This window comes from Thermobia domestica, chromosome 8, assembly GCF_964235325.1.
Source record: "Thermobia domestica chromosome 8, izTheDome1.hap1.1, whole genome shotgun sequence".
Lineage (NCBI taxonomy): Eukaryota > Metazoa > Arthropoda > Insecta > Zygentoma > Lepismatidae > Thermobia > Thermobia domestica.
The window spans coordinates 188475914-188501945 of record NC_137461.1 but is presented as its reverse complement, the minus strand read 5'-3'; the positions used below and the strand labels follow the sequence as shown (position 1 = coordinate 188501945).

Sequence of the window (26032 nt, the reverse complement as noted above, 5' to 3'; positions counted from 1 at the left end):
TTTTTATAATTTCAAATGTCGTTAACGTTTAAACAGTGCATCAGGCAACTTTCAAAGGTCACTTAACCATAGAAATGCGTATTCTTCATAATTTTATAATATACATTCTTTCAAATGTTGTAATAGCGGAACCCTAGTGCTACTGTTAGCATCAGTATTTTCTAGAAACGTTTGAAGCAAACCTTGTACACAAACTCATTCTCTTCATCTGGAACAAGCAAGAATTGCAACAAGAGTGGAAAGAATCAATCATTGTGCCAACTCAGAAGAAAGGTGACAAAGCTAATTGTAGTAATTATGGAGGCAAAGGCGAAATTTTTGCTGAGTTAATTTAACTGGAGAACAAACTCTTGGAACAAGGAGGAATTGACACATGATTGGGAAAATCAATCATTGTGCCAGTTCACGAGAATGACGAACAAAACTCATTGTAATAATACCGAGACATCGCTCTTATCAGCATCTTATTCTCAGACATTCTGTTAGCAAGATTGATCCATACCCAGGTGAAATGCTTGAAAATAACCAGTGCAAATTTAGTCGAAATCGTTTAACTATCGACAAGGTATTTACTATTCATCAAATACTCGAAAAAAATAGAAATACAATACCGAAGTACGTCAATTATTTGCTGATTTCAGAAAAGCTTAGGACTCAGTTAGGAGGAAAACATTGTACAACATTCTGACCGAATTTGATATTCCGAAAAAGTCAGTTAAATTTACAAAGATGTGTTTACATGAATCCCAAAGTAAAATCCGAATAGAAAACACTTGTCCACGAGTTTTCAGTCGAGAATGGCCTGAAATACTAGGATGCATTGTTGCTATTAGTATTTCGTTTTGTTTTGAAATACACTATAAGGAAAATAAAAAATATCAACTAGGACCTAGAGCTGAGTGGTATTGACCAGATTATGGCTTATGCTGATTATGAAAATCTGGTAGCGGACGATATGAAGACAATAGAAAGAAATGCATTTTTTTTTATTAAACGCCTGCCGGGTCATGGGCTGAATACATGGAAATTCGCCACGACCGTAAAACTGCAAATTAGGTGTATGCTAAATTCTCAGATAATACTTTCAACAGAGTGCATATTTTCAAATATCTAGGATCGACATTAACAGACCGAGAACATATATCCACAAAGAAAGTAATTTTTGGCTGAAAGCAGGGAATTCCTGTTATTATTCAGTCCAAACCTCTCAATCTCTTCGCTAATTCTGTAGAAGAATTTAAATCATAAAATATATAGAACAAAATTACCTGTTGTTCTATATGGTTGCTGTGTGCGTGCTTGCCTATTTTGAGGGAAGAACGCAGACTAAATGTATCTGAGAAAAAAGGCAGAGAAGAATTTTCGGACCCAAGAGGGATGGAAATAGGGACGTGAAATCTTCATAACGTGAAAATGCTTAATCTATACCGTTTATCTAATTTGTTCGGGTCATTACGTCTAGGATGCTCAGAAGAGCAGGTCATGTAGCCATAATGAAAGAGAGTAAAAATGCTTTCAAGATTTCAACTGGAAATTCAATCGAAACAAGACCATTGGGAAACCTGGGCGCAGATGCAAATGTAATATTTAGGTGGATCTTGCAGGATTGGAATACAAAGTAGAAACTGGATCCAGTTAGCTAAGGACTGAAGCCAATGGAAAGTTTCTATAGATTCAGCATTGAACCATAGGCCATAGATTTGGTTAATTTGTGAGGATATGCAAATCCCGGTACAATATTCGACGACATAAGTATCTGTCAACTGCAGGCCTAGATCATGTTTCTTGGCGAATTGTCGAGGATTTCGCATAACAGACTGCCTAATTGGCTTAATATTTTCAGGAGTCTGAATCGTATGCTGTTCATCTTGAAGTGATATTCTGATGGCAGATCCTGCAAAACGAAAAAGTTATTTATCCACAGCAAAATGGTATTCCGTGTGGGCACACACCGATTACAATGAATCGGAAAGTAACGCCGAGAAGCACGTTGTGTTAGTGATTATAGGATCCATTGCTTTTGGAAAATGCTTCTATGACAAAAAGCGCGGCCTTGTTCCGATATCTATTCCATGTTGACTTAAATGCTTTGGGTAGGAAAACACCTGACTATTGATACCCCGCATAACTTCACTCAGTGTTGCCAGGAACTGTAATGAAAACCGTTAGATTCTCCTGCCGTACCCCATATTTATCTCTTCTAATACCCTTAAAGCCTGCCAAATGATTCCCATATCAGCTACATATTCCGTGTACACAAGTGACTAGAGATCGCCTGACAAAAACCTCCAGACTTAAAAATTAAGACTTCAGCTCATATAGCTGGAAAGGTGTATAACCATTCTGCACTACTTATAAAACAACGTGCGTGAAAGTCGTGTCTCTACCTGTAGTATTTTGCATGAAGAATATCTTTAACCAGATCTGTAAACTTAGACTAATCTGGCTCTTTTGACTTCGGAGTAACACTTCAGGATTCATCGAAAACAAAAGATTTCTCTAAACATTAACAAAAGAAATTGTTTATTTTTATAGCTTATGCTGAAGATTGTCCTTCTATAGGAACATTTACTTATCGTCTGAAAGGTTTTGATGAACCGCCGACGGACCATTATATGAGGACATATTACCTTGCAGCTAGTCCTGAATTTGGAGCACAAAAGCCATTTTGCATGGGATCTATACCTAGGCATAAGGTAAGTTAATAACTATTAAAGTTTTATGTTATCTGTCGGTACAGCAAAATAAAGGTTAACATCTGTAGAATGCTCCTTGTTACACGTTGGTGTAAACAACAACCTATAGCTATTTTTTTCTATGTGGCTGAATAGTGAACAATGAGATGTACTACGTAGAATAGAGTTCCCTCATGGTGGTTGTAAATAGCGTACGCGCCTTGACGTAGGAGACCCGGGTTCGATTTCCGGCAGGAGCTCATTTGGTTTGGATTACATGTTAAGCTGTAAGTCCACGTCCCATATAGTGTCGCTGTGAATTGTATCCTAAATTCGAATCAATTCAGTTCCAAACTAAATCGAATAGTATGCTCTACGCAGTATGATTTAAGAATTTTTAATGCGGAGCAGGTTCGTAGCCTTGAAACTACTTTTCCAACATTAAGAAAAACAAATAAAGGGTAAGGGGAAAGAAGAAGGAATGTCACAAAACTGCATTTTCGAGAAAACTGTGTTTTAATATTCAAAACCGCGTAAAAGGAATAGGATTAGTTAAATTTTTGCCCCTTTTTATATGGACATTTCTCCATCTACGCATGCATGCCATATACAGTCAAATAGTACCAAGAGTCACCAACAGATAGGACAAAGCACCCGATAAAGCACATACATGGACATTCCTTGTTTTTCCCCCTTACCCTTCAAATATTCGACCTTCTCTAAATTTATCCTGCTCTCTTAAACCTCTTTTGCTGTATACAGGTTTCGTATGTATATTTATATAAAGGGCACTTGAAAACAACTTTGGGAGGTGATTCCTGAAACCAAAATAACACCAAAAGTATAGACCAACCTTGGTGCAGAAATACTTCCTTTGTCAGTCAAAAGTTTGTCTCAAAAATTCGAAAACAGCCATATCTCGAGAATGAAATGTCGGATAAAAAGGGGCATTCATTATTTTTAGTCGTAGATGTTATTAATGCATAGTTTGATATGGTGAGGGGGTGGCGCAAGGATGTCCTCTAAAGAAATTACAAAAATCCTTGGATATTCTTCCAAAAGTGAGAGGTTATATAGTGCTCAAATTCTGAATGAAGATGAGGCTCCACACTTAAAATATGTCAGCACATACATGAGAGAATATTTGGTAATAAAACCACAGAACTTAAGTAAATGATTCCTTATACGAAGAAATGAAGGGAATTATAAATCATCATGGGTGCCCAAATGCGTCAGTTCGTAGTTGTAAATTTGACTGAACGATGCTGAAAAGGATATTAACTCCAAAACGAAATGTGCGATCAAGATCGGGTAAATGGCTTAGCGATTATTTTCAACCCTAGTTTCCACTAATGTATCAGTGGATGTAGAACAGGGTTGACACAAGAATTAACCTCGACGAGAAGAGAGGAAATCTATGACGCTTTCTACATACTAGATTATAAATTGTTAAGTGTTTCGAATACGAACATTTACTAATAATATGAGCAAGTAGGGATACAACGATTGGATTTACACGTTAGTGGTAAATAGATGATTTGTATCACTGTAACAAATTATTGCGGTGGGGGGCTTGATAGCTCAGGTGAGTGAGTGAGATTTTCGTTTCGATTCCGTCATGGGAACTTCCAGTATGAATTTTCTCCGAGTTCTTCCATTTCTCCCGTTCATTATCATTAACTTTCATTAATCATATGCCTTATTTTTGACTAAAGGACACAAGAACACGACGGTAATATATATATTGGTAAAAATTATTGTAACGAACTGATTGAAGGAAGAGACAACTAAATATGAATACGTGATGTATGTGACATTGAAGTACACACCTTATAATCTATGCAACAGTCTTCGTCCGAATTCGATAAGTGCCGTGTCTTAGTGAGATATACACCAGGAATACGTTTCTTCTCCCGAAGAACCAATGACTCGCATTATCGGTCCGTTTGCTAACATTGAAGGGAATCCAAACATATCCTGAATTCATTGATTCGGCGATGTGAACTTTCTATTGAGGTTCGTGGAGAACATTTTGAAACTTACTATGATTTGTACACTCCGGTCACAAAAATCAAGATTGCCTTCCCAACTCAAAGTCCAAGAATTTGAACCTAGATTCTTATTCCCTCATATTTCTTTCAAGGGGAATGTATTTTCTCTCCATTCTATTAGAGAAGAACATGCGTATTCCCTAATGAAAATAGGCATCTGGACGTTGCCTCTAAGTAACTATTCCAGTGACATGTAAAATATTCCCCCCCCCCCAAAAAAAAAATGATGATAAATGAAGTCAAAAACTGACATTACTACATGATATGAGATTAAAGCCTGTGGAGCAGTAACAGAACACTGTCAATAGAGTTGTAACAGAAACAAACGGAAGAGACTACTAGACCTGTACTCTTGATCAAGTGGATAACATAACGGATTCGCATCCAATATTTATTTTAACATGGGTTCGAATCCTGTCCACACAAGCTGTTTTGTTTTTAAAATAAAGAATTTTCATTTTATTGACAAAGAAATTTATAAATATATAACAGCTATGTAATACTGTACATAGTATTGCAAGATATATTATAAAATTAAAAGTGACAATGTTTGTGATCTTAATCTCTTGAACCATCCTACCGATCTCGATCAAATTTTCAGCACAGATGAGGTTCGGGCCTGGCAGTGTTTTTATCTGTTCACTTTGATGGTAAAACTTAGGGAAGGGGGATGTGCGGGAGATACAAAAAAATAAATAAAACTTAATAACCTTGTATCAAACTACTAATCTCGATCAAATTTTCAATATAAATGAGATTCAGGCCTGGGATTGTTTTCATCATTTCACTTTGTTGGTACAACGTAGGGGAGGGGAAGGGGAGAAATATATTTAAAAAATTAAAATGAAAGTTACTGTCTTTGTCATTTCATCACTCTTAAACCACCCGACCGATCTCTATCAAATTTTCAACATAGATGAGGTTCGAACCTGGCATGGATTTTATCATGTCACTTTGACGATGCAACTTAGGGAAGGGGAGAGATATTTAAAAATGATCGGAAATGACAGATGTTAGGGCCGAATCTATAATTTTTGGAGTCGCTGAGATGAAGAGTGACATTTTCGATCCTGTTTAAATCCTAATACAGCCCCGCAACTTGGAGAAGAGGAGGGAGGATATATATATATATATATATATATATATAAATGGACGGAAATGACTAATATCGATGTCGAATCCATAGTTTTCGGGGTCGCTGAGATGAACAGTGACATTTCCGATGCCGCCGAGACCCGCAACATAGGGGAGGGTTGATATCGAAAGTGACCGATATTAGCGCCGAATCCATAGGTTCCGGTGCCGCTGAGATGAACAGTGACACCTCCGTTGCCGTTTAAATCTAAATTCAGCCACGCAGTATGGGCGACGAGGTGGGGGAAGAAATGTCAAAATGATCGAAAATGACGGATATCAGAGATCACTTTAGTAATAGTAAAAAGTGACTAATGAAACATATTGGGTCAATGCAAAAGTTCGTGCGGTTCCTATATTTTAGACTTTGTTTTTATTCTGCTATTCTGTTCAAATTCAAATACAGATACAGCATAGATATAACATTAACGTATTCTACGAGTGTAACAAACATTGCATACATTGCATACACATTCAAAAACTTGCGCCATTTCGCACGTTGTTTGACGAGGATTCTCATGAAGCAACTCATTCAAGCGATTTGCATCAAAATCTGAAGGTCCTCCAGAACGTGAATCATCAGACAAGTCAAACCGTCCTGCTCGAAAACGGGAAAACCATTTCTGTGCTGCTCTTTCAGCAATGGATTCATTCCCATACTGCACAAATCGTTCTCGCAGTTTCTGCTGCACTGGATCCTCGGTTAAACTCGAAAAGTAAAATGTGACGGAAATGATAACTTTTCTCAACATTCCATATTAGTAGAGCAACCCACATTTATGCTTTATATTTTGATTAATTATGCTTTATTGTTAATTTCAATCAGTTTTACATTAATAGTGTATAATGTAAATATAAAATTTACATTAAATATTCTAAATATCTTGATTTATTTATTAATATTTTATGCAATCAGTTTCTTTCATATTTAATGAACTTTCTACTTATGAAGTTCATGCATTGTAAAGAGATATGCTTTACTCTTTTTTTTTTCTTTTTTTTTCACTTTTGTGCTCCTTAGAGTTGCATATATACAGAAAGGAAAAGTAGAAGATGCCATCAAAAAGTACAGAAAGTGCTCAAATTTAAGAGGTACACATAACAACATAATATGGAGTTCTTGTGTACTATTCATTGTTTGCGGAAAGTCTTCTTTTCCTTTTTTCTTTTCTCCACATGAAAGGATTACACCGTAATTAAAATAAGCTTTTCATTGTTGCGTTGTTACGTTCTCAATGATTTTGCATTGTAAATATTGGTTTAAAAAAAAATATTAATACAGTATGTTAAACATGGAGTTAAACAGAATTTTCCAAGAATTGTTCTAATAGAATTTTCCAAGAATTGTGCTCAATATTTTAAATTGTATTATGCTTTTAAAATTAGTTTCTTCTGGATCCTTAGAGAACCACAACTATGTTCAAGGTACCAACCATATGTGTGAATTGCTGTTATGCTTTTTATGCTTTTGGGTTGCCCTACATATTACTTTGTCTGAAATATATACAATAATACGTTCACAATCAAGAAAACCTGTGTTTCGCAACACACAAACTCCGAACTACGGTAAAACAACGGAATAACGATAAGCAATCGCTTCACGTCACATTGTTGCCAACCCAAAAGAAAACCGCACGACCTTATGCATCGATCCAATATTACTATTTATTTCTTCATTTAACCCACGAAGCAGGTTATATATATATATATATATATATATATATATATATATTGAACAGAATAACAGAAGGCGCGGTTGCTTAGTGGTAGAGCCTTTGTCTCTGGTGCGTGGAGTCCGTGGTTCGAACCCCGACCAATGAAGCTTGTCATGGAGAACATTGTGTCCGTTAGTTTTCTCGGGATACTCCAGTTTCTTCCACATTCTCATTTCACCACTTCTTTCAACATCATTCACTTGCTTTAGTCATCCGTCTCTCTTAGCCTAAACATTAAACTGAAAGATTGTTTTCAAACAAAGTTACAACTTCTTCTCTTCTTGTATCTAACGTTTCTCCATAGTGGGAGAACCACGCTTGTTTCCCGGCGGGAGCTCATGTGGTTTGGATTCCACATTAAGGAATATGTCCAGATCTTATATAACATCGATTTTGAAAGGAACGCTACACTCCAATACAACGCAGTCTAATGTTTCCTCTCAAACAGAAAGCAATATGGAAAGATGTTCATCCTAGAAACTAATTCTTTAGTATTTAGTATTTCGGGCGTTATTTGAGGAGGGCAGGCGGACAATTGGCCCTCGCCCTTAAGTTTGAGACGCATATACAGTTTCCAAGAATTGTTCTAATAGAATTTTCCAAGAATTGTGCTCAATATTTTAAATTGTATTATGCTTTTAAAATTAGTTTCTTCTGGATCCTTAGAGAACCACAACTATGTTCAAGGTACCAACCATATGTGTGAATTGCTGTTATGCTTTTTATGCTTTTGGGTTGCCCTACATATTAGTTAGTATAATAACTCTGGTCAACATAATTTTTCTTACAAAAGAAGTAAATGCTAATCCAGATGCAGCTCGTCCTTCTGAATTGGAAACCGTATTCAGAAGCTTTCCATCAGGCAATGTTTTCTTGTGACAATCATTTCTTTTTTCACCCTTGTACACGAAATGCTATTTTCATGAAACAGGCATGCGATTGAAGCGGCATAGCTAAACTGTTTATTAACGTAGAAGAATAATTTAGGTGTCAGATTATTGTGGAAGAATAAAACTTTCACCAGGTATAGACTTTATCCCATAGGGAGATGGGGAGAAAGGTCATTGAATTTCCGTAGAATATTGTAGAAATTGTAAAGTTTCAATTTGCAATTTCCCCTTTCCCTTGCCGTCGCTTAACAACGGACAACAAAATTATAAAATTAGGCAGTTCATAGGACACACGCGTCATATAGGTATTTGATTCGCCGGACGTGCCCTTGTTGTACAGTAATAAAAAAAGAATGGAGTCTGATGGGAAACTGATGGCGAAAAATTTGTTATTTGTATAGGCCTGACAATACTGTAAATGTAGACTGAAGTCAGACGTGTTTAGCAGGCAGCCAATGTTATCATGTAGTGAGGCCATCAGGCTTTGTTTATGTGTAAATGGAGTGCTTTTGTTTCATTTCTTCTGTTGTGAGAAAACTTGCATAATGCCCAAAAAAGAAAAAAAAAAGTGTTTGAATCATCCAGATAATTTCTTTTACGTTTGTGGTGAACTAATCTTTAAATAGAGGTGAAATTTATGTTTAAAAAAAAAAAAAAAGTGTTACGAGCTTTACTTTGGCTATAAAGTTGGTGGTTTTGATAAAGCATGGGTTCCGAATATGTGTTGTGTGTTATATGTGCGGGTTCTTACAGGATGGAAAAATTACATACATCACATACCTTTTTCAATTCCACTTATCTGGAGGGAACAAAACGACCATTCTAGTGATAACTAGTTTTGTTTAACAAACATAAAAGGAATTACATCTAAAAGTAAACATAGTGATACATATCCAAATTTACCCTCTGTAATGAGGTTTCTATTACATAGTAATGCCTGTGCCAAAGTGTCCAGATTTCGTGACCTTAATTGATGACTTTTAATTTCGATACATTATATATTCTGGAAGAAAGGCAAGATAGAAGTGATCCTACATTTGACGCTTCTTCATCAGAGCCCACTTACTAACTGGAACAGATCTCAATGTTTTCATTAAAGATTTTCGGTTGTTTAAAGAAAAAACCGAAATTTTAGATTCGATGCTCAAAGGTTACATAAAGACACAAGGATATGCATATATCGTAGTCGCAACAGTGATTTCAAAGAGTATTTCTCGACAGTGGGTGATGTAGCAGGGTGTCTACTGATACTGGAAATATTGGAAATACTTGGATTATACTGGAATTTAATTTTGATACTGGAAATACTGGAAATATACTGGAATTTGGATCCACATACTGGAAAAATCATGAAACTGGTAATTTGTCAACAATACATTTTTGTAATTGTTTTTAATAGTCTTAGAAACAATTCTGTATCCATTGAGATTGTAAGTTTTTTCAGAGCAAGAGTTGTATACAGTTTGTAATTAGACACTTAAAGCAATGGATGGAGTGGAGGGCTGTGAGGGGAGTTGGGAGGCCCTTTAAAAATGTTAAAAAAATCATTGTATTTCAAAAAAGTCCAAGTTAACTAAATTTATTAAAATAAAATATTCTGTTGATGGTAAAACAATTACAAACTTGAAATCATCAAGAGTGTGATTACTAAAGTCCGGATTATTATGTAATATCAACCCCCTAAATATGTGCATAAATATATAACAAAAGTCGCTTAAAATTGTAAGAAATATGTAATATTACATATGTTACATATTTATGGAAACGTAATATTAACACGCGTATGAGTATGCAATATTTAAACCAATTATGAAAATAAAAAGGAAAATCAACTACACTTGATCCTGCTTAATGCAACTCCCCCAATGAAGTGAAATGCTTGAACAGCTGAGACAGCCATAGTCATTGACATGACTGATTGCAGGATAATAAAAATCAGACGCGAATGAAGGAAGATGTGAATCGGCTAGAGAGAAACAGGAAAGCCCCGAGAAAAGCAATGCATACGGCATTTGTACGTCAGAAATCTCATGTGGTGTGGTGTGGTCCCGTTTCAAATCTAGAATTTTTTACACTAAATGCGCATCCATCACCACGGCCCAATCTTGAAATGAATTAGAGATGCAAAAAAGCCGGCTTTTTTGAATCGATGGTTTTTTGCACATAAAAAGCCGGCTTTTTTAAGAAAAAAACGAGAATTTTGGAAATTTTGGCTTTTTTCATTTTCATGATTTTTCTATTTAAATAGCTTTCTTATAGTATAATCTAAAGTTAAATAAGATTTCATGACCTAAATGCTATATTTCGCTCTGGAATTCACCATCATGATGGATGGAACACATGTTTTATGAATTAAAGTAAACCTAAAGTACGTAGTATATGAGGACAACTGTAGAAGATATTTGGCTTTATTTTAACTTCTGAGTTATCGACATTTTTTCTTTTCTACATCATTTCTTTTTAGTCATCCGTGTTTCATTTCCTAGAGATTAGTAGGCTACTCTAGCTTCTAGCACATAAGTTAAACTTTTGTTTTTCAATATATCCGTCAGAGCGTACGTTTGTCAGTATATCTGTCAAAGCGTACTTCCACATTCTTGTTATACTGTAGCTGTGCAGTGATTTAGCAATAATCTTCCGGATACAAACTTGAATACCATTTTATACCAATAATCAATAGCGGATTCAGAAAAGTATTTTGGAAGGTGTTTCTCTGCTTAATGTTTGGTTTTTCTAAAATTTCCTCATTTTTATTTGGGAGTTCATGAGTACAAGCATAACCAAGAGCGCCCATGCTGTAGTTTCCAAGGGGGGGGGGAGTATAAGCGACGTTTCAAATATAGTTTCAAATTTTGCTGTAACTAATAAAAATTCTATTAGGATTTCAGTATTCCCAAGTATAATTTCTTCTTAGGGGGCGAGCGCCCCACCTTGCCCCCCCCCCCTGATGGGCGCCCTTGAGCATAACTAATATTTCGTTTTGTTTGTATATTCAGCAATAACCTTCTGGATACAACCTTGAAGACCATTGTATACTGATCATCAGTAGCGGATTTAGAAAAGTATTTTGGGAGGGTTTTTCTTATTAATGTTTAGTTTTTCTAAAAATACCTAATTTTTATTTGAGAAGAGCTTGAAAATTATGAGTAAAGGCATAACAAATATTTCGTTTGTTTTAGAAATTCTGTAATTTCGGGGTACAAGCTTCACATGTAAAACATCCCCACCCTAACCCCCTTCGCAAATCCATCACTGCTGGTAGTTAATAATAACAACGATTTAAAAACGATAAGAGAGGAAGTCGGCCAGAACTCACAGTACACACATTATCTCTACATTCACAGATACGATTAAGAAAAACTTTCGTCAAAATGGTCGAATGCGGGGTTGAATCCCGAACTCCCGATAGAAGCGCAAAAGCCAACCACTCACTCATGGTTGTTGTGCAGTTGTGCTTAATTTAAATATATTCTCTCCCTCTATGGCGTATAGAATCCGAAGGTTCAATGCCGCGTTCACAAAAACTCTCCGCTGTCTTCAATCCTTTGCCAACTGGATCCAGTTTATGCTTTGTATTCCTATTTCTGCGAGATCCATCTTAATATTCCCTCCCATCTGCACCTAAGTCTTCCTAATGGACGTTTTCCGATTGGATTTCCAGTTAAAACTTTGAAAGCTTTCCTGCCTTCTTCCATTCTGGCTGCATGACCTGCCCACCTGAGCCTCCTAGACTTGATGACCGTAACGATGTTTGGTAAACCGTATAAATTATGCAGTTCTTCGTTATGAAGTTTCCCTCATTCCCGTTCCTCTTGGTTCCGAATATTCGTCTCAGGATTTTATTTTCAAATACTTTCAGTCTGTGTTCTTCCCTCAAGCGACCATGTTTCACAACCATAAAACACAACAGGCATGATCATCGTTTTATATATTTTAAGCTTTAAATTTCTCGACAGAATTCGCGACGACAAAATACTTTGAATTGAATAATAACACGAATTTCCTGATTTCAGTCGACATTTAATTCTTTGTGGATATGATTTTGGTCTGGTGATATTGATCCCAGATATTTGAAAGTATCCACTTTGTCGAAAGTATTATTTGATATCTTAACTCACCATAATTTGCCATATTACGATCCCGGTGAACTTTCATGTATTTAGTTTTCTCTGCATTTACTTATAAACCAATGTCGCTGCAAGCGTTTAATAAGAACTCTGCATTTCTCTCTATTGCTCTCCTATCATGCCCTATTAAATTTGCATCATGAGCATACGCCGTAACCTGGTGCATACAATTCAGCTCTAGGGCCTGGTTGCTATGTTGAACGTTTCTTATAGCGTACTACGGAACAAAGCTGAACAATAATGACGATAACGCATCTCCTTGTTTCAGGCCATTCTCGACGTGGAAGCTCATGAACAAGAATTTTTCTGCTCGGATTTACTCTGGGATTCACTGAAACACATTTTAATTAATCTAACTAGCTTTTTCGGTATTTCGAATTCTGTAAGAATGTTGTAAGAATGTTCTTGTTCTGTAAGAATATAGATGTTTCCCTCCTATCCGAGTCGTAAGCCTTTTTAAAACCCATAAACAGCTGATGTACTGGGTAATATATTCCCATTTCTTTTCGAGTATTTATCGAATAGTAAATATCTGGTCGATAGTTGATCGATTTCCCTAAATCCACACTGATAATTTCCAATAATTTCATCTGCGTATGGAATCAGTCTTGTAAATAGAATGTTAAGAAAAATATCTCGATAATTATTACATTCAGTTTTGTCGCCTTTCTTCTGAATTGGAACAGTGAATGATTCTTTCCACTCTTCTTAAATGTATTCCATAATTTGTTTCTTTAAAAAAAAAAAAAATCGTAATGATATGTTGAATTCCTGTCGTTAAAAGTTCAGAAACCTTCATGGGTAAACCGTCATGGTGGTTATAAGTCTAGAAAACCGCACGATCAGATGAATAGTCTATTACGCATATGATCCATGTACAGAAAATTTGTTACTTTCTCGATTCTGAACAAGCTTAAGTAACAGTCAGTGCATTATAGAATTCGGAATTTTACCGATTTTGCAGATTCCAAGCACCTGATAGGTGGTAACATTATTACGTATGTGATCAATGAATGAAAAATTTGTCCGAAATATTCATACAATGTATATGAAAGTTAAAACCTAAAAATTTCAAAAATGTACAGAACCACTCGAAACCAAGTTCTTGATGTGCAGCTTTTAAGATTATCATGTAAATGTATTTCTATCATGTTTTTTTTTTTTTTTTTTTTTTTTTTTTTTTTTTTTTTTTTTTTTTTCGAAAAGAGGGTGTGTGATATTTTGAAGTAAAAATATTGCGTACAATTTTGCTAGTTATTTGTGTATCTTTTTTTTTTTTTAAAAAAAGTAATTATTTTCGTGTAAAAGAAGTTAAAAAATTATTATATATATATATTGGTAAATGCTTTGGAATTCATAATGCAAATATGTTAAGAATTAAAAAAAAATCTTTTCAAAATTCATGGTTTATTTTAGAGGTTCTATATTATTATCTACATCAACCACTAACCAAATGAGTTGTTGTACTGTAGAGAAGCGAAAAAAAGTCTACTTTATCAATTTAAAGCAAAATCCTGAAAAAAAAAGCCCAAAATTTCCCAGTCAAAAAAGCGAAGCAGAAAAAAACGTTTTTTTTTTTTTCAAAAAAGCCTATTTCTTCCGAGCCCTTGCATCTCTACGCAATATACAAATTTAAATACTAAAAGCAACTTAAGACGAAGTGTATTGTTTTATATATATTTATTTCATGCAGGAAAAAGCAGTCCTATATCTGTTAAACAATACCTGCTGAACTAAAATTGAAGAATATTTCCACTAATGAACATTTTTAATTTGAAATAAATTACTTACAAAAGATGTGCCTGCAGTTCAACAGTGTGTTGTTGCACAGTGGGTTACAAGGTACATTTCTAAGTGATCAGCAGTAAAATTTTATCGGCGATCGGATAAAATATTCTTGTATGCAGACAATGCCCTATCCACATCACATGAGGTAACAGGAGCGTATTTCAACAGGTGGATGTAGTTGGGGCAAATATCTTCAGGGGGAAGGTCTTGTTTCACCACTGAGAATCTCACACATTGCCAATAGGCTGTCGTAACCCGGGTTTCTTTCCAGCACTGCATTTAGTTTCTTTCAAACTTTTTGTCCTACATCACCACACACACCTTGCAGCAGTCTCTTTGCATCCTCTATGATTTCCATGAATTCCGGAAGAGGCCACCCAACAGTCTCTAGCTTTTTAATGCTTGTAGGTAGTCAACCAAAACTGCTGTCTATGTATGCGATATCACACGCTACTTTTGAGTCATTAAACAGTTTCTAAGCAATGCCAACTGATACAGCAGACTCCGATGGAAGTGAATGAACAGGCTTAATTTTTTGAAAATGTTCATGGTAGAAATGTACTGCCTGTATCCAAGTGACCCATCGCGTTAGCACAGACTCCGGAGGAACTGGCACGTCTGGCAGTTGATTTCTGTAAACTTGAACACGTTGTGGCGCCTTAACAAACCTTTTTTCGTGGAAGAAACTAGTTGATTTACTTCGCAAAAGTTGTCTCTTCTCTCTTCAGCAACGCGCTGAAGAGCATGGGCCATACAGGTGAAATGAATTAAATGAGGGTAAAAAAAACCTGTAAGTGCTCTAGCCGCTTTTAACATGTACCCTGCACTGTCTGTATAGAGAACAAGGACTTTTTCTTCCTGAACTCCTCCCGGCCACAACACGTTAGGACCATCGTTTACAAAGCGAGCAATCGTGGAATGATCCGAGCGTTTCAGCAATTTACTCGCAATAAGATAGGATTTAGATGGAGCATCTTCACTTAACTTTCTAATCACTAAATTTGCTACATAACGTCCCAAAACGTCTGTTGTTTCGTCCACAGAAATCCAAATATATGAACTCTCTATTTCTGCCCTAGTGGTATCTATAGCCTCTCTATAACAAACTTCGAGATAACACTTTCGAAGAGTGGATTCGTCAGGAATTCGACGCCCGCAGTGCTTCTCCAGAAAAGCACAGTATTTTGGCACTTGAACTTTGTTCCGAGGACTGTTTGCTGCTATCATTGCTTGGCACAAGTCTTTGAAAAACTCACTCACTGAAGTATCTTGATGCATTTGTGTCAAGAGTACTTGTTTTTTTGCAGTTCGCAAATTTTTATTTCTTGCATAGAGTGCACTTCGTACAAGTTGTTCTAACTGAGATTTCATTGAACATCCAATTTTTTTTATCACACACTTGACACAACACCACTTTACCGTCCGTAGTAAACGCATCATCGATAGTTACCCACGACCGCAATTTCGCGGATAAAGTTGAGGCAACCAGAGCCATTTTTAACTTCGAAGGTCAATACAATACACATGCGTTTTGCAACTGCAATACTAAAGTACTGTCCTCCTGTCATTCAGTTGAACAAGCGAAGTTTCTTGTAAGCTTAGGTTACCTGATATGATATTGCCATTATCATCAGCTTCTTGGAACGAACTCCTGCAGTAAATTCCTGGAAGCACACTAGCATACAGTTTTAACTTGAATTGCAGGATTTGTTTTCATCTTTTTTCCCGTCGGACCTCCGATAACAATCAAATATACTTCATTTTAGGAATTTCCTGACCAGTCTCCTGTCAGGCACGTGATCTGTCTTCCTCCAGAGATGAAAATAAAGGGCGCTGCTAATGTACCCCGGAGGGAGGACTTCTTCTCTTCTTCTTATATTTCTTTTGTTATCGGCGAAAATTCTGCGAAACATGGTTTGACAAATAAATAAATAAATAAATAATAAAAAAAAAAAGATATTTCTCTTTCGGTAAAGAAACATAAAGATAGACATGACAAAATTGAATCTAGATGCAAGTCTTGCACAGTTGGAGAGGTTTTTATTATTATTATTTTAGATTAAACTTTCAGTAAACGCAAAATTTCAAGGCAGTTTTATGTAAAAGAAAAATATGTAGAAACCATAGAAATATGTAATATTGGTCAAAATATGTAAAAATATGTAATATAAAACTTGAGTTGAAGCACCCTACAGGTGTGAATCACAAACATTTAAGGATTTGACGAACCTACATAGGAAGGAAAAAATATGTAATTACATACAAATCCGGACATTAGTGATTACTCCTTAAAAGAACTTTTAAAAAAATCATTGCATTATGTAAAGGAATTTTGGTGATGGGTATACTGAATATACTGGAATTTTGAAAGTGAAACTCAGTAGACACCCTGTATAGTGTTTTGTAATAATGTTAGTGCGGGTCATAGCTTTACTCCTTGGCTTGCAGCATAAATGCACCAAATTCTTCTGTTTCTTGTGTGAATGTAACAGCAGAGATAAGAAGACTCGCTACGTCGAGAAGCAATGGCTTACACATGAAACTTTTACACCTGTTAGAAAAAATGTGTCTCACATCCCATTGGTGAATCCAAAAGAAGTGTACTTACCATCGCTTCATATCAAATTGTACCTTATGACTAATTTTGTAACAACTCAAGATAAAAATTCTCTTGCATTCATGTATTAGAAATCTAAATTTTCCAAAGTTAGCGATTTAAAACTGAAGGAAGAAATATTTATTGAGTCACAAATCATATCATTATTGGATGATGGCAGTTTTGGAGAACTGTTGAATCAGTTGGAAAACAAAGCAAACTACTATTGTGCAATAGTGAGTGATCTTGTGAATTCATACAATGCTATAGGATGCAGTATGTCGTTAAAAATTTACTTTATACACCCTCACTTAGAAGGGAAGTAGGTGAAGTGGTACGCGGGTTCTACATGTTATATATCGGTGGAAAGGTCATAACACGTACACCTGACATGTGAAATATCTGGCTAGAATGGGGCCTGCAGGGGTCGTGGTGACCATTTGAAGATCTGAATGAGGCACGCTCCGAAACACCACAAAACGTGGACAAAATAGGAAGCTATGATGTAATTGTTTCGAGACGTGATATAGATAGATTTAAAAGATAGCTGAATACAAATCTGACATCAAATGTTTACAAATCAAAATGGCAGAACCATCATGGCGGACACAAATTAGAAAAAACAAGTTATGGATCTGAAATTGTGTATATAGCTATGTATGAAACAGATACTAAAAGTGTAAGACTCAAAATGGCGGACAAAATGCAAAACACTGCTATGCAACTGAAACATTGCATTGGCAGTGAAAACGTGCGCGTTTTGGAGTAAAAATATGCGTTATGCTTCGACAACTGTCTTTCTGGTATTAACTATGCCATTTACACTTGTAGCCTCTAGATATGCAGTGCAGTGCGTAACATGTGTGTAAGAGAATGAGGGAAAAAGTGTAGAATGACTAATGATAATGGTAGAGGTCAAAGAAATAGGTAACACAGGCTTTTGCAACAAAAGAAATAAGAACATGCAATGCTTTTTTTTTTTCTGCTTGCAGTTATTGCATATTTGCTCGTCGAAAGAAAAATTAATACCCTTGACACCTTGAGCTTTCCAATGACACGTAACACATGCCGATCGTCGCGTATCTCTTCGGGTTCGGGGGAGGGAATTTATAATAAAATAATGATTGTCTATGATTGCAATCTGTTCGTATAACAAAACTTTCATGTACGCTACAAATACTTCCCTTCATTCCGTGCCTGAATTTTGGCATGATTGTATAGCAAAATACGCCCCTTGTTATTGTAAATCATCACCTGTCCTTACTTGCCCCGTTATGTACTATACGTATTTTCTACTACGTGTATAATAATCACATATGTCCGTTCTGTACATATTTTTTGCCCTTTCTCTCCACCATATTGGATACGTCATATTGCATTTTGCACTTGTAACATTAGATTCTTACTCCGCGATCACGTAAACGTCTGCCTGCCTGCTTTCAGTTCCAAAGCAGTGTTTTGCATTTTGTCTGCCATCTTGGATCCGCCGTTTTGAATTTTACACATACATAGAGATGTCGAATATTTCTATATACCCAATTTCAGATCCATAATTCGTTTTTCGTAATTTGTGTCCGCCATGTTGGTTCCGCCATTTTGATTTGTAAACATTTGATGTCAGATTCGTATTAATCTATCTTTTAAATCTATATATACCACATCTCAAAACAATTACTTCATAGCTTCCTATTTTGTCCACGTTTTGTGGTGTTTCCGAGCGTGCCTCGTTCGGATCTTCAAATGGTCGCCACGCCCTCTACAGGCCCCATTCAAGCGAGATATTTCACATATGAGGTGTACTCGGTGCGACCTTTCCAACGATATATAAGACATTTGCACTGATGATTATCAGTAATTTCATCTGCGTATGGGATCGGTCTTGTTAACAGAATGTTCGAGAGAATTTTAAAGTATATTAACAGAAGAGAGATGCCCACAGTCAGTTTTATCACCTTTCTTGTGAATTGGAACAATAATTGATTCGACGCAGAAAGGGGAGGGGGGGGGGAACGTAATGGAGGTTGAAATTCTTATAATACCATTTCCATATCTCGGCCCTCAAGATTAGACACATGAAATTTGATATTAATAATTTTCATTTAAAGTAATTAAATGTGTGTTTCAGCTTTTATATATATATGTGTTTCAGCTTATATATATATATATATATATATATATATATATATATATATATATATATATATATATATATATCAACGTCATCCGACACCTGTTATGAAAGTAAGGAAATTTCCTGCCAAAGGTCAGGGAAATAGATTTCTCCAGATTAGTAGGGACCCTGTATATAATCATTCTTTCATTGTGATTAACTCTCAAATAGTTGACGGAAACGCCTTACTTTTCGTAGTGTTACGATTTAATGTTCTGTTATTACATTGCATTGCGTGATGAAGAACTGGTATTAATTTATGGTTCAAAGAGTTCGCCGTGAGCATTAATACCCTAGCGATGCCACAGAACTGATGCAGGAACTATCAATTATAACGTACTAAGTTCGATGTCTGCACGGAAATGTTCATTGGCTGCTCGTAGGTCATGCAAAGTACGAGGTTTTTGTCCATAAATAATAGTCTTGACAGTTCCCTATAAGTATAAGTCTAGAGGAGTGAGGTCTGGTTGATAAACTACCTAACAAGATGATAGTAGTGAGGCGTGGTGTCATCTTGTTGGACATAAAACCTCTCGACCTCATACAAGTTTCTGATGCCAGACATGTGCAGGTACTCCTCACCAGTATCTGTGCTGTCAAAGAAGAATGGCCCGATCAAACCACGAAAATACAGTCTACACCGCACATCCATCCCTGGTAAATTTACAGCTTTGTCCACGTAGAGTACCGGATTTACAGCAAAGCGATAGTCACAACTGTGTCGGTTTACTGTGCCATTGAGTTTGAATGTTGCCTTACCAGACTACACGATCACCTCTGTAAATGTTTGTACGTTGTCCATCGTGTTTTGAAACCACTCGCAGTATTGCAATCTACGACCTGGGTTGTTCTGTTCTCCTCATTTATTATGTGTAACAATCTTGAAATATAGACCTTCCACTTTGCAGTCCTCAAAATACGACGAACACTTGCGCGACTCATTCCGGTTTCACAGACACACTGTTTTACAGACTTCTGTGGTGAGCGAGTGAATTGTTCTGACACCATCGGGAATTAACAGGACTTATTGTTGCTGTAATAGGTTGTCCAGAGCTTTTTTTGTGCACATCTGTAACACAACCGGCGGCTTCAATTTCATCACGAATTCGGGCAATTGTTAAATGTGTCTATAGTTGTGTTCCAAATGCATTCCGCCATTGTCGTTGTTGTCTCTCACTGACAGTTTCGTACTTCATGTACCATCTCAAGACCGCCTTCTTTCCTTCAAATATCATCCGTGCGGCCATGTTGCTTCGCTCACGCCACCTACATAAAATAAGAAAATGAAACAATAGATCATCAAACCAAAACAGACATTTCCCTTAATACATTTGAGATCCACAATTTGTTTTTCACAATTAAATGATGTATACATTTTTAAACCACTGTGGATTTGACCTAGAAAGAAAGAAAAAGGGTAGGGGTGGCTCACTTATCTAGGTCAAATACATTCATATATATAAACTAAATGAAAACCGGGGAAACATAGTTGTCAATATTTTAAATTTAAAGTCAAAATTCAATTTTCGTGCCTCTAATTGCTCTTAAGGAATTCTGAGACTTGTACACCTTATTTGAAATTCGACTTGTAAAAGGGTAAAACGGAGGTAGCGATTTTGGAAGAGATGAAATGAAAGTAGCTATTCGTATTAAAAGATGTCCAGGAATCGAAATCGTATAAGTTTAGGAGCATGAAATTTGGTATTTCGACTTTTCACGTAAAATAATTGAACAAGAGTTTCAGTGCTTTAGAAGGGAAGATAAAGGAGCAGGTGATTTACTGAGATGCTTATCTCGGAGAAGTGTAGAGAAACGGAATATGGTAATTACACCTTTCATTTAAAATAATTAAACACCTATTTCTACATTTCTTGACATTTGATAGAGAAAGAGAGATGAAAGATGAGTCAAGCTTGCGCTGTGCCACCATCTTTAATACTTTTGCCCAGCAGAACTTTGCCTATAGTACACGTGTGCCACAATCAGATATACACGTGAGGGTATATACACGGTAGCGCACGAAATGTCATACTATTTGTTTTGTTCATTACATATGTAATATTATAGATGGACTGTTGAAAACTCCTATTCGTATACTTTGATTTATGGAAATCCGGTAGAAGTCACGAGAAGTTAGTATCGAATATTTTCTTGGCGCCAAACAGCAGTTTTCAAGATGGCGCATAAGAGCAGATTGAGTGTAGAACAGAAGGTGAAAGTTATACTTTTTTTTTTTTTTTTTTTCACAGAAACGAGAAATTTTTTAGCGACAAAAGACGTTTTCGTGCACACTTTCGTGCAAAATGAATTCTATATAAACAGACTATTGAGAAGTTGTATCGGGTGCCTTCCATTTCAACTCAGGTAAAAAATAAATAAATAAATAAATAAATAAATTAAATAAAAAATAAAGCAAATAAAATAAAATTGTACCATCACCATCTCAGATATTGTTGAAACTTTTCTTATAGCAACTAGACATGTTTTTAAGAGACTCATATTTTTTGTTTTGTCAAAAAAAAAAAAAAAAATCCCGCCGAGTAATGGGCCATCAAAGACGGAGAGTACAATTTATGAATTGTAGAAGACATGGAAAATGGTCAACTTCGGAGCACCAGCATTCAGCTATGGAGACAGGTAGAGTTATAATTCTTGTTGTGGTATGTATATTGGGATATAAATAAACTATATTTTATTCTAGTTTGGTTTGCGTATGCGTATCTTTTTGTACATAAATTAACAGATGAACGTCAGTTTATCTGAAAAGTCGAAGTTTGCGAATTTTTTTCGAGCACTTCCGGTTCGAATTTTAAAATTCTGTTTTCACTGTTAGTAAGACCTAGTTACCCGCTTTGCAACAAAAAACAATTGTATTGCTTCTGTGCGGAACCGTTTCGTCGCAAAATCGAGAAATTGTCAAAGTTTCAAAAATCGCCATTTTTGGGCGCCATTTTCTCGAAAACACTCATTTTTTAAAATTCTGAAATGTTGTCAGATGGTTCAGTTTTACATGAATAATAAACACACCAAATACCATTCTCGACCAGATGTCTATCATTTCCTTGCTTGGTGTCTTCTTCGCTAACAGCATGTAACCGTGCAGATGCTCCAGTAGATGTTGGTGCACTTACAACTCGTAACACATTGCCAATAGTCACAAAGCACTTATTTTCACTTCTCTTATGCTCTTCTGGAAATCTGTACCCTGCTGAAGCTCCATGTGGAAGCATAAACAGCACTTCAACTTCACGTAATTCATGATTTATTCACAATATTTCTGCTACCCATCACTGGTTATCAAATATGCATGTAACAAAAGTTCCTTTTTGCAAACTTCTTAAATCTACACTTTGAATTGCAAAAGCTCGATTTTGGGGGAAGCATGAAGTTAGTTCATGGTGACTCGTTACTGCCATAAAAACTTCGCCTTTTTCCGAAACCCAAGGTGACTTCGTTGAATACCAGTTACCGGTCGCACACTTTCTCTCTCTTTCTCTCTCTCTCTTTCTTTCTTTCTTTCTCTCTCTTTCTCTCTCTCTCTCTCTCTCTTATTTTTTTTTATTTTTTTTCCGGAAATTGTCGAATTTAGTTCCAGGCAACAAAACGAGACTAATACCCGGAGTTTGTACTTACACTATAGTCACGAATTCTTCTGCAGTTTTAATAATGTGTATCTGTTTTTGCCTAAGATTATGCTGCGTTGCACATTCTTTACAACCCGTGAATATCGTCTGAAAAACCACTGCTTTATTGGACTTGTGTGCATCTCGAACATTTGAAAGAAATTTTTAAAATGCGATGCAGTACCATCAGAAATCACGGACACGGTTTGGGAAATTCTGGACACTTATTTTCACGTATTCGAACCTTTTTCTATAACTTATATATTGTCGCTTTTCTTCGAGTATTTTTAGAATCTTGTCTATGACTATGAGTACATGAGCTGAATCATGTATTTTGTCGTTGCTTATTACAACAAAACTGTCATTTGTTTCATAATAATATACCACTGCCGTAAAGATGGAAATTTGTTCGTTTTTCCGGTGATAACTCTAAATTTCACTTTGCAGAATAACAGTCCAGTTTTCAGCGAAGTCCACATGAAGTAAAATAGAATTTGTATCTTGAAATTTTATACGATGTCTTTCGGTAGCAATTAATTTTATTTGGATTTTCTTGATGTAGCCATGAATTACAATTGTTACAGTTAAACCAACAACGTACGATACGAAAACAGAAAGTGGCACAGGTTGTTTTATATATATATATATATATATATATATATATATATATATATATATATATATATATATATATATATATATATATGAGATCATTGTTTTCCATATGGCATATGTAACACTTTCATTTTCATCAGTATCAATAATTAAAGACCCCACACTTATTTCATCCACTCCAAGACATTCAGCACATTCTTGAAGAAGACAGCTGTAATTTTCTACGGATCATACTACTAAAGAAAATAGGTCACTCATAACAGCTTCAATACCTTTGATTTGTTGCAACGCAGTAGTAGCTAACTTAAAATTTGCTCGACACACACACACACTTCACTCGCAGGCTGCGGACTAACCCACTTTGGTCGAATACTATTCAATTTCGAGTGACCCATTCTTATGTTCGGATTGTTCTGTTTAAAAAGTCCGTAAATTTCTTTGAAGGAACGCCTAAAAAAAAGTTTCGATTTTTTAACTTTTTGTCTATTTTTGATCATTGTAATGACATCGCACTTATTGGACTTTGTCTGGAGCATTCCAAATCATCACTGAGGTAATAGTTCAGGCTTTTTATAGATCATCAGAATTTATTGGATAACCGTTTCAAGTAAACTTAAAATTTGTGTGTGTCGTAATCGTAATTTCCACCTCAGATTACTTCGGTTTAAGAAATGGGATGAGTAGGAGAGGATGCTCATTTTACTATTTCAGCGAGCATTTTTCATCAAACTAATAAAGAGCAGTCAGGTAAAACTTTTATTCTTCATTTAATGAATACGAACCACAAACATCATCAAATTGTTGTACTTTGATTGTTTCCAGTGTTGCCAACTGTGACACAAAAGTTAACGAAACTTTGCTAATTTCAAAAGGCTGTAGTTAATTCATAAGGCATTGGTCAAGAATGGTATTTGGTGTGTTTATTATTCATGTAAAGTTGAACGAGCTGACAAAATTTCAGAATTTTAAAAAATGGTGTTTTCGAGAAAATGGCACCCAAAAATGATTATTTTTGAAAATTTGACGATTTCTCGAATTTTTTGTGACGAAACGGTTGCACACAGAAGCGATACATTATTATTTTTTTTCGAAAGCAGGTAATTAGGTCTTACCAACCGTGAAAACAGAATTTTAAAATTCGAACGGGAAGTGCTGAAAAAAAATACGCAAACTTCGACTTTTCAGATGAACTGACGTACATTTGTTAATTTGTGTACAGTAAGGGACATTTCTGGATGGCACAGCCATATGGAGATTTACGGCAAAAGTGCTCCACCTCTTGAGTCCGAACCATTTGCTGGGAAATATTGCAACCGAATTAGCTTTAAAGGAAGGCGGGTGGCCTAATCGCCAGGCACTGAAAATTCCCGTACACGGGCGAAATTCCCACTACCGTCTACAGCATCATTTCTCCAAAATGAAATTAATCTCAGACGTGTAGTTCTTAGAACAAACATATTACTTGATATATGTCCTATTCGTGAAGATAAAGGGCAACAAAAAATTAAAGTCAATTCCTTTTCTGTTAGAAGGAAAACTCAGTCGTTTGATCTGAAATGACCTTGCAGAGCCTGAATAAATATTCTGCCACTTCAGAAGGGTAGGCCCATTGGTATAGGGCTTTTATGATTTGAAGTTTTGTTCCCAAGTAATCTTATGTCATAGCTGACGACATAGAAGAAAGGAAGATGCAGATATAATGAAGGAGAAATACACTTACATGTGCAAATTTTGAATTGGAGACAAAATGATCGGATAGCATCCATTTTTTGTCTCAAATTTCCATTTTGTAAGTAGACATGTAAAATTTCACCCGAACCTGAGAGCATCCCACTACCAATTGTTGAATTCAAGTGGAAAACTCAGTTGAGAGCATCAGATGATTACGGAGGGAGAGAAACATCTTAAGATATGGGGAACGAAGAATGAAAAAAAAAATCAACTTCCCTTGACGATTCGATCCATAAAACTCACGATTAAAAAAGCAACGCCTTTGCTCACTCATCTACGGAGCCACACAGAACGATGGACAGTCATAGGTCAGGCAAAAAGCGTTCGTTATCACCAGTGATTTATTTTATGGAGAGGCTAGGTAAATTTCCTGTCTCTAGTTTTTCTTTCCCTGGCACTAACTTAATTACTGTTGTCCCAGCCTGGGAAGAATATTTTCCATCTCTAGAAAATTTCCTAACAATTTTCATATATTTTTAGCAACACAAAACATTTATTCATGGCTGTTCTGCATAATTCTACTTACACAAAACAATTACTTCCAATTCTATGAATTCCCATACCAAGTAAACAGAAGTACTCAGCATGAAATTCTATATCTCGCGAATAGTTTTGCAGAAAATACCCAAATTAAATTTTGTGTTTGGAACAGAGGGAAGCACACACGCGTAGCTTAGGGAGCAGATTGCGTCCATAAGATTTGTTTTGGGGATTAGGGGACATAATTTACATTCAAATGGCAAAATCTCAAGTTTAATTATACCATAATTTTACTTCGCCAAATGCGTAGAACGAATACATTCTTTTTGGCTTGGAAGAATAAAATTATGGCTGAAGGTGGAAGTGAACAGACTGATTATGATCAGGAACAATGGATGCTACCAAGCAGTGGCGTAACGAGGAGGTCTAGAATCCCT

General features: G+C 35.9%; 1 protein-coding gene across 7 annotated transcripts in view; it reads left to right on the top strand.

Annotated features, from left to right (window-relative positions):
- LOC145693379 (uncharacterized) overlaps positions 1–26032 on the top strand; it is a 376924-nt gene that overhangs the window by 204874 nt on the left and 146018 nt on the right. For all 7 annotated transcript variants that reach the window (XM_081769325.1, XM_081769321.1, XM_081769322.1 and 4 more), the window contains one exon: positions 2536–2696. In XM_081769325.1, the coding sequence (XP_081625451.1) occupies positions 2536–2696 (161 nt within the window). The remainder of the gene's footprint in view (positions 1–2535; positions 2697–26032) is intronic.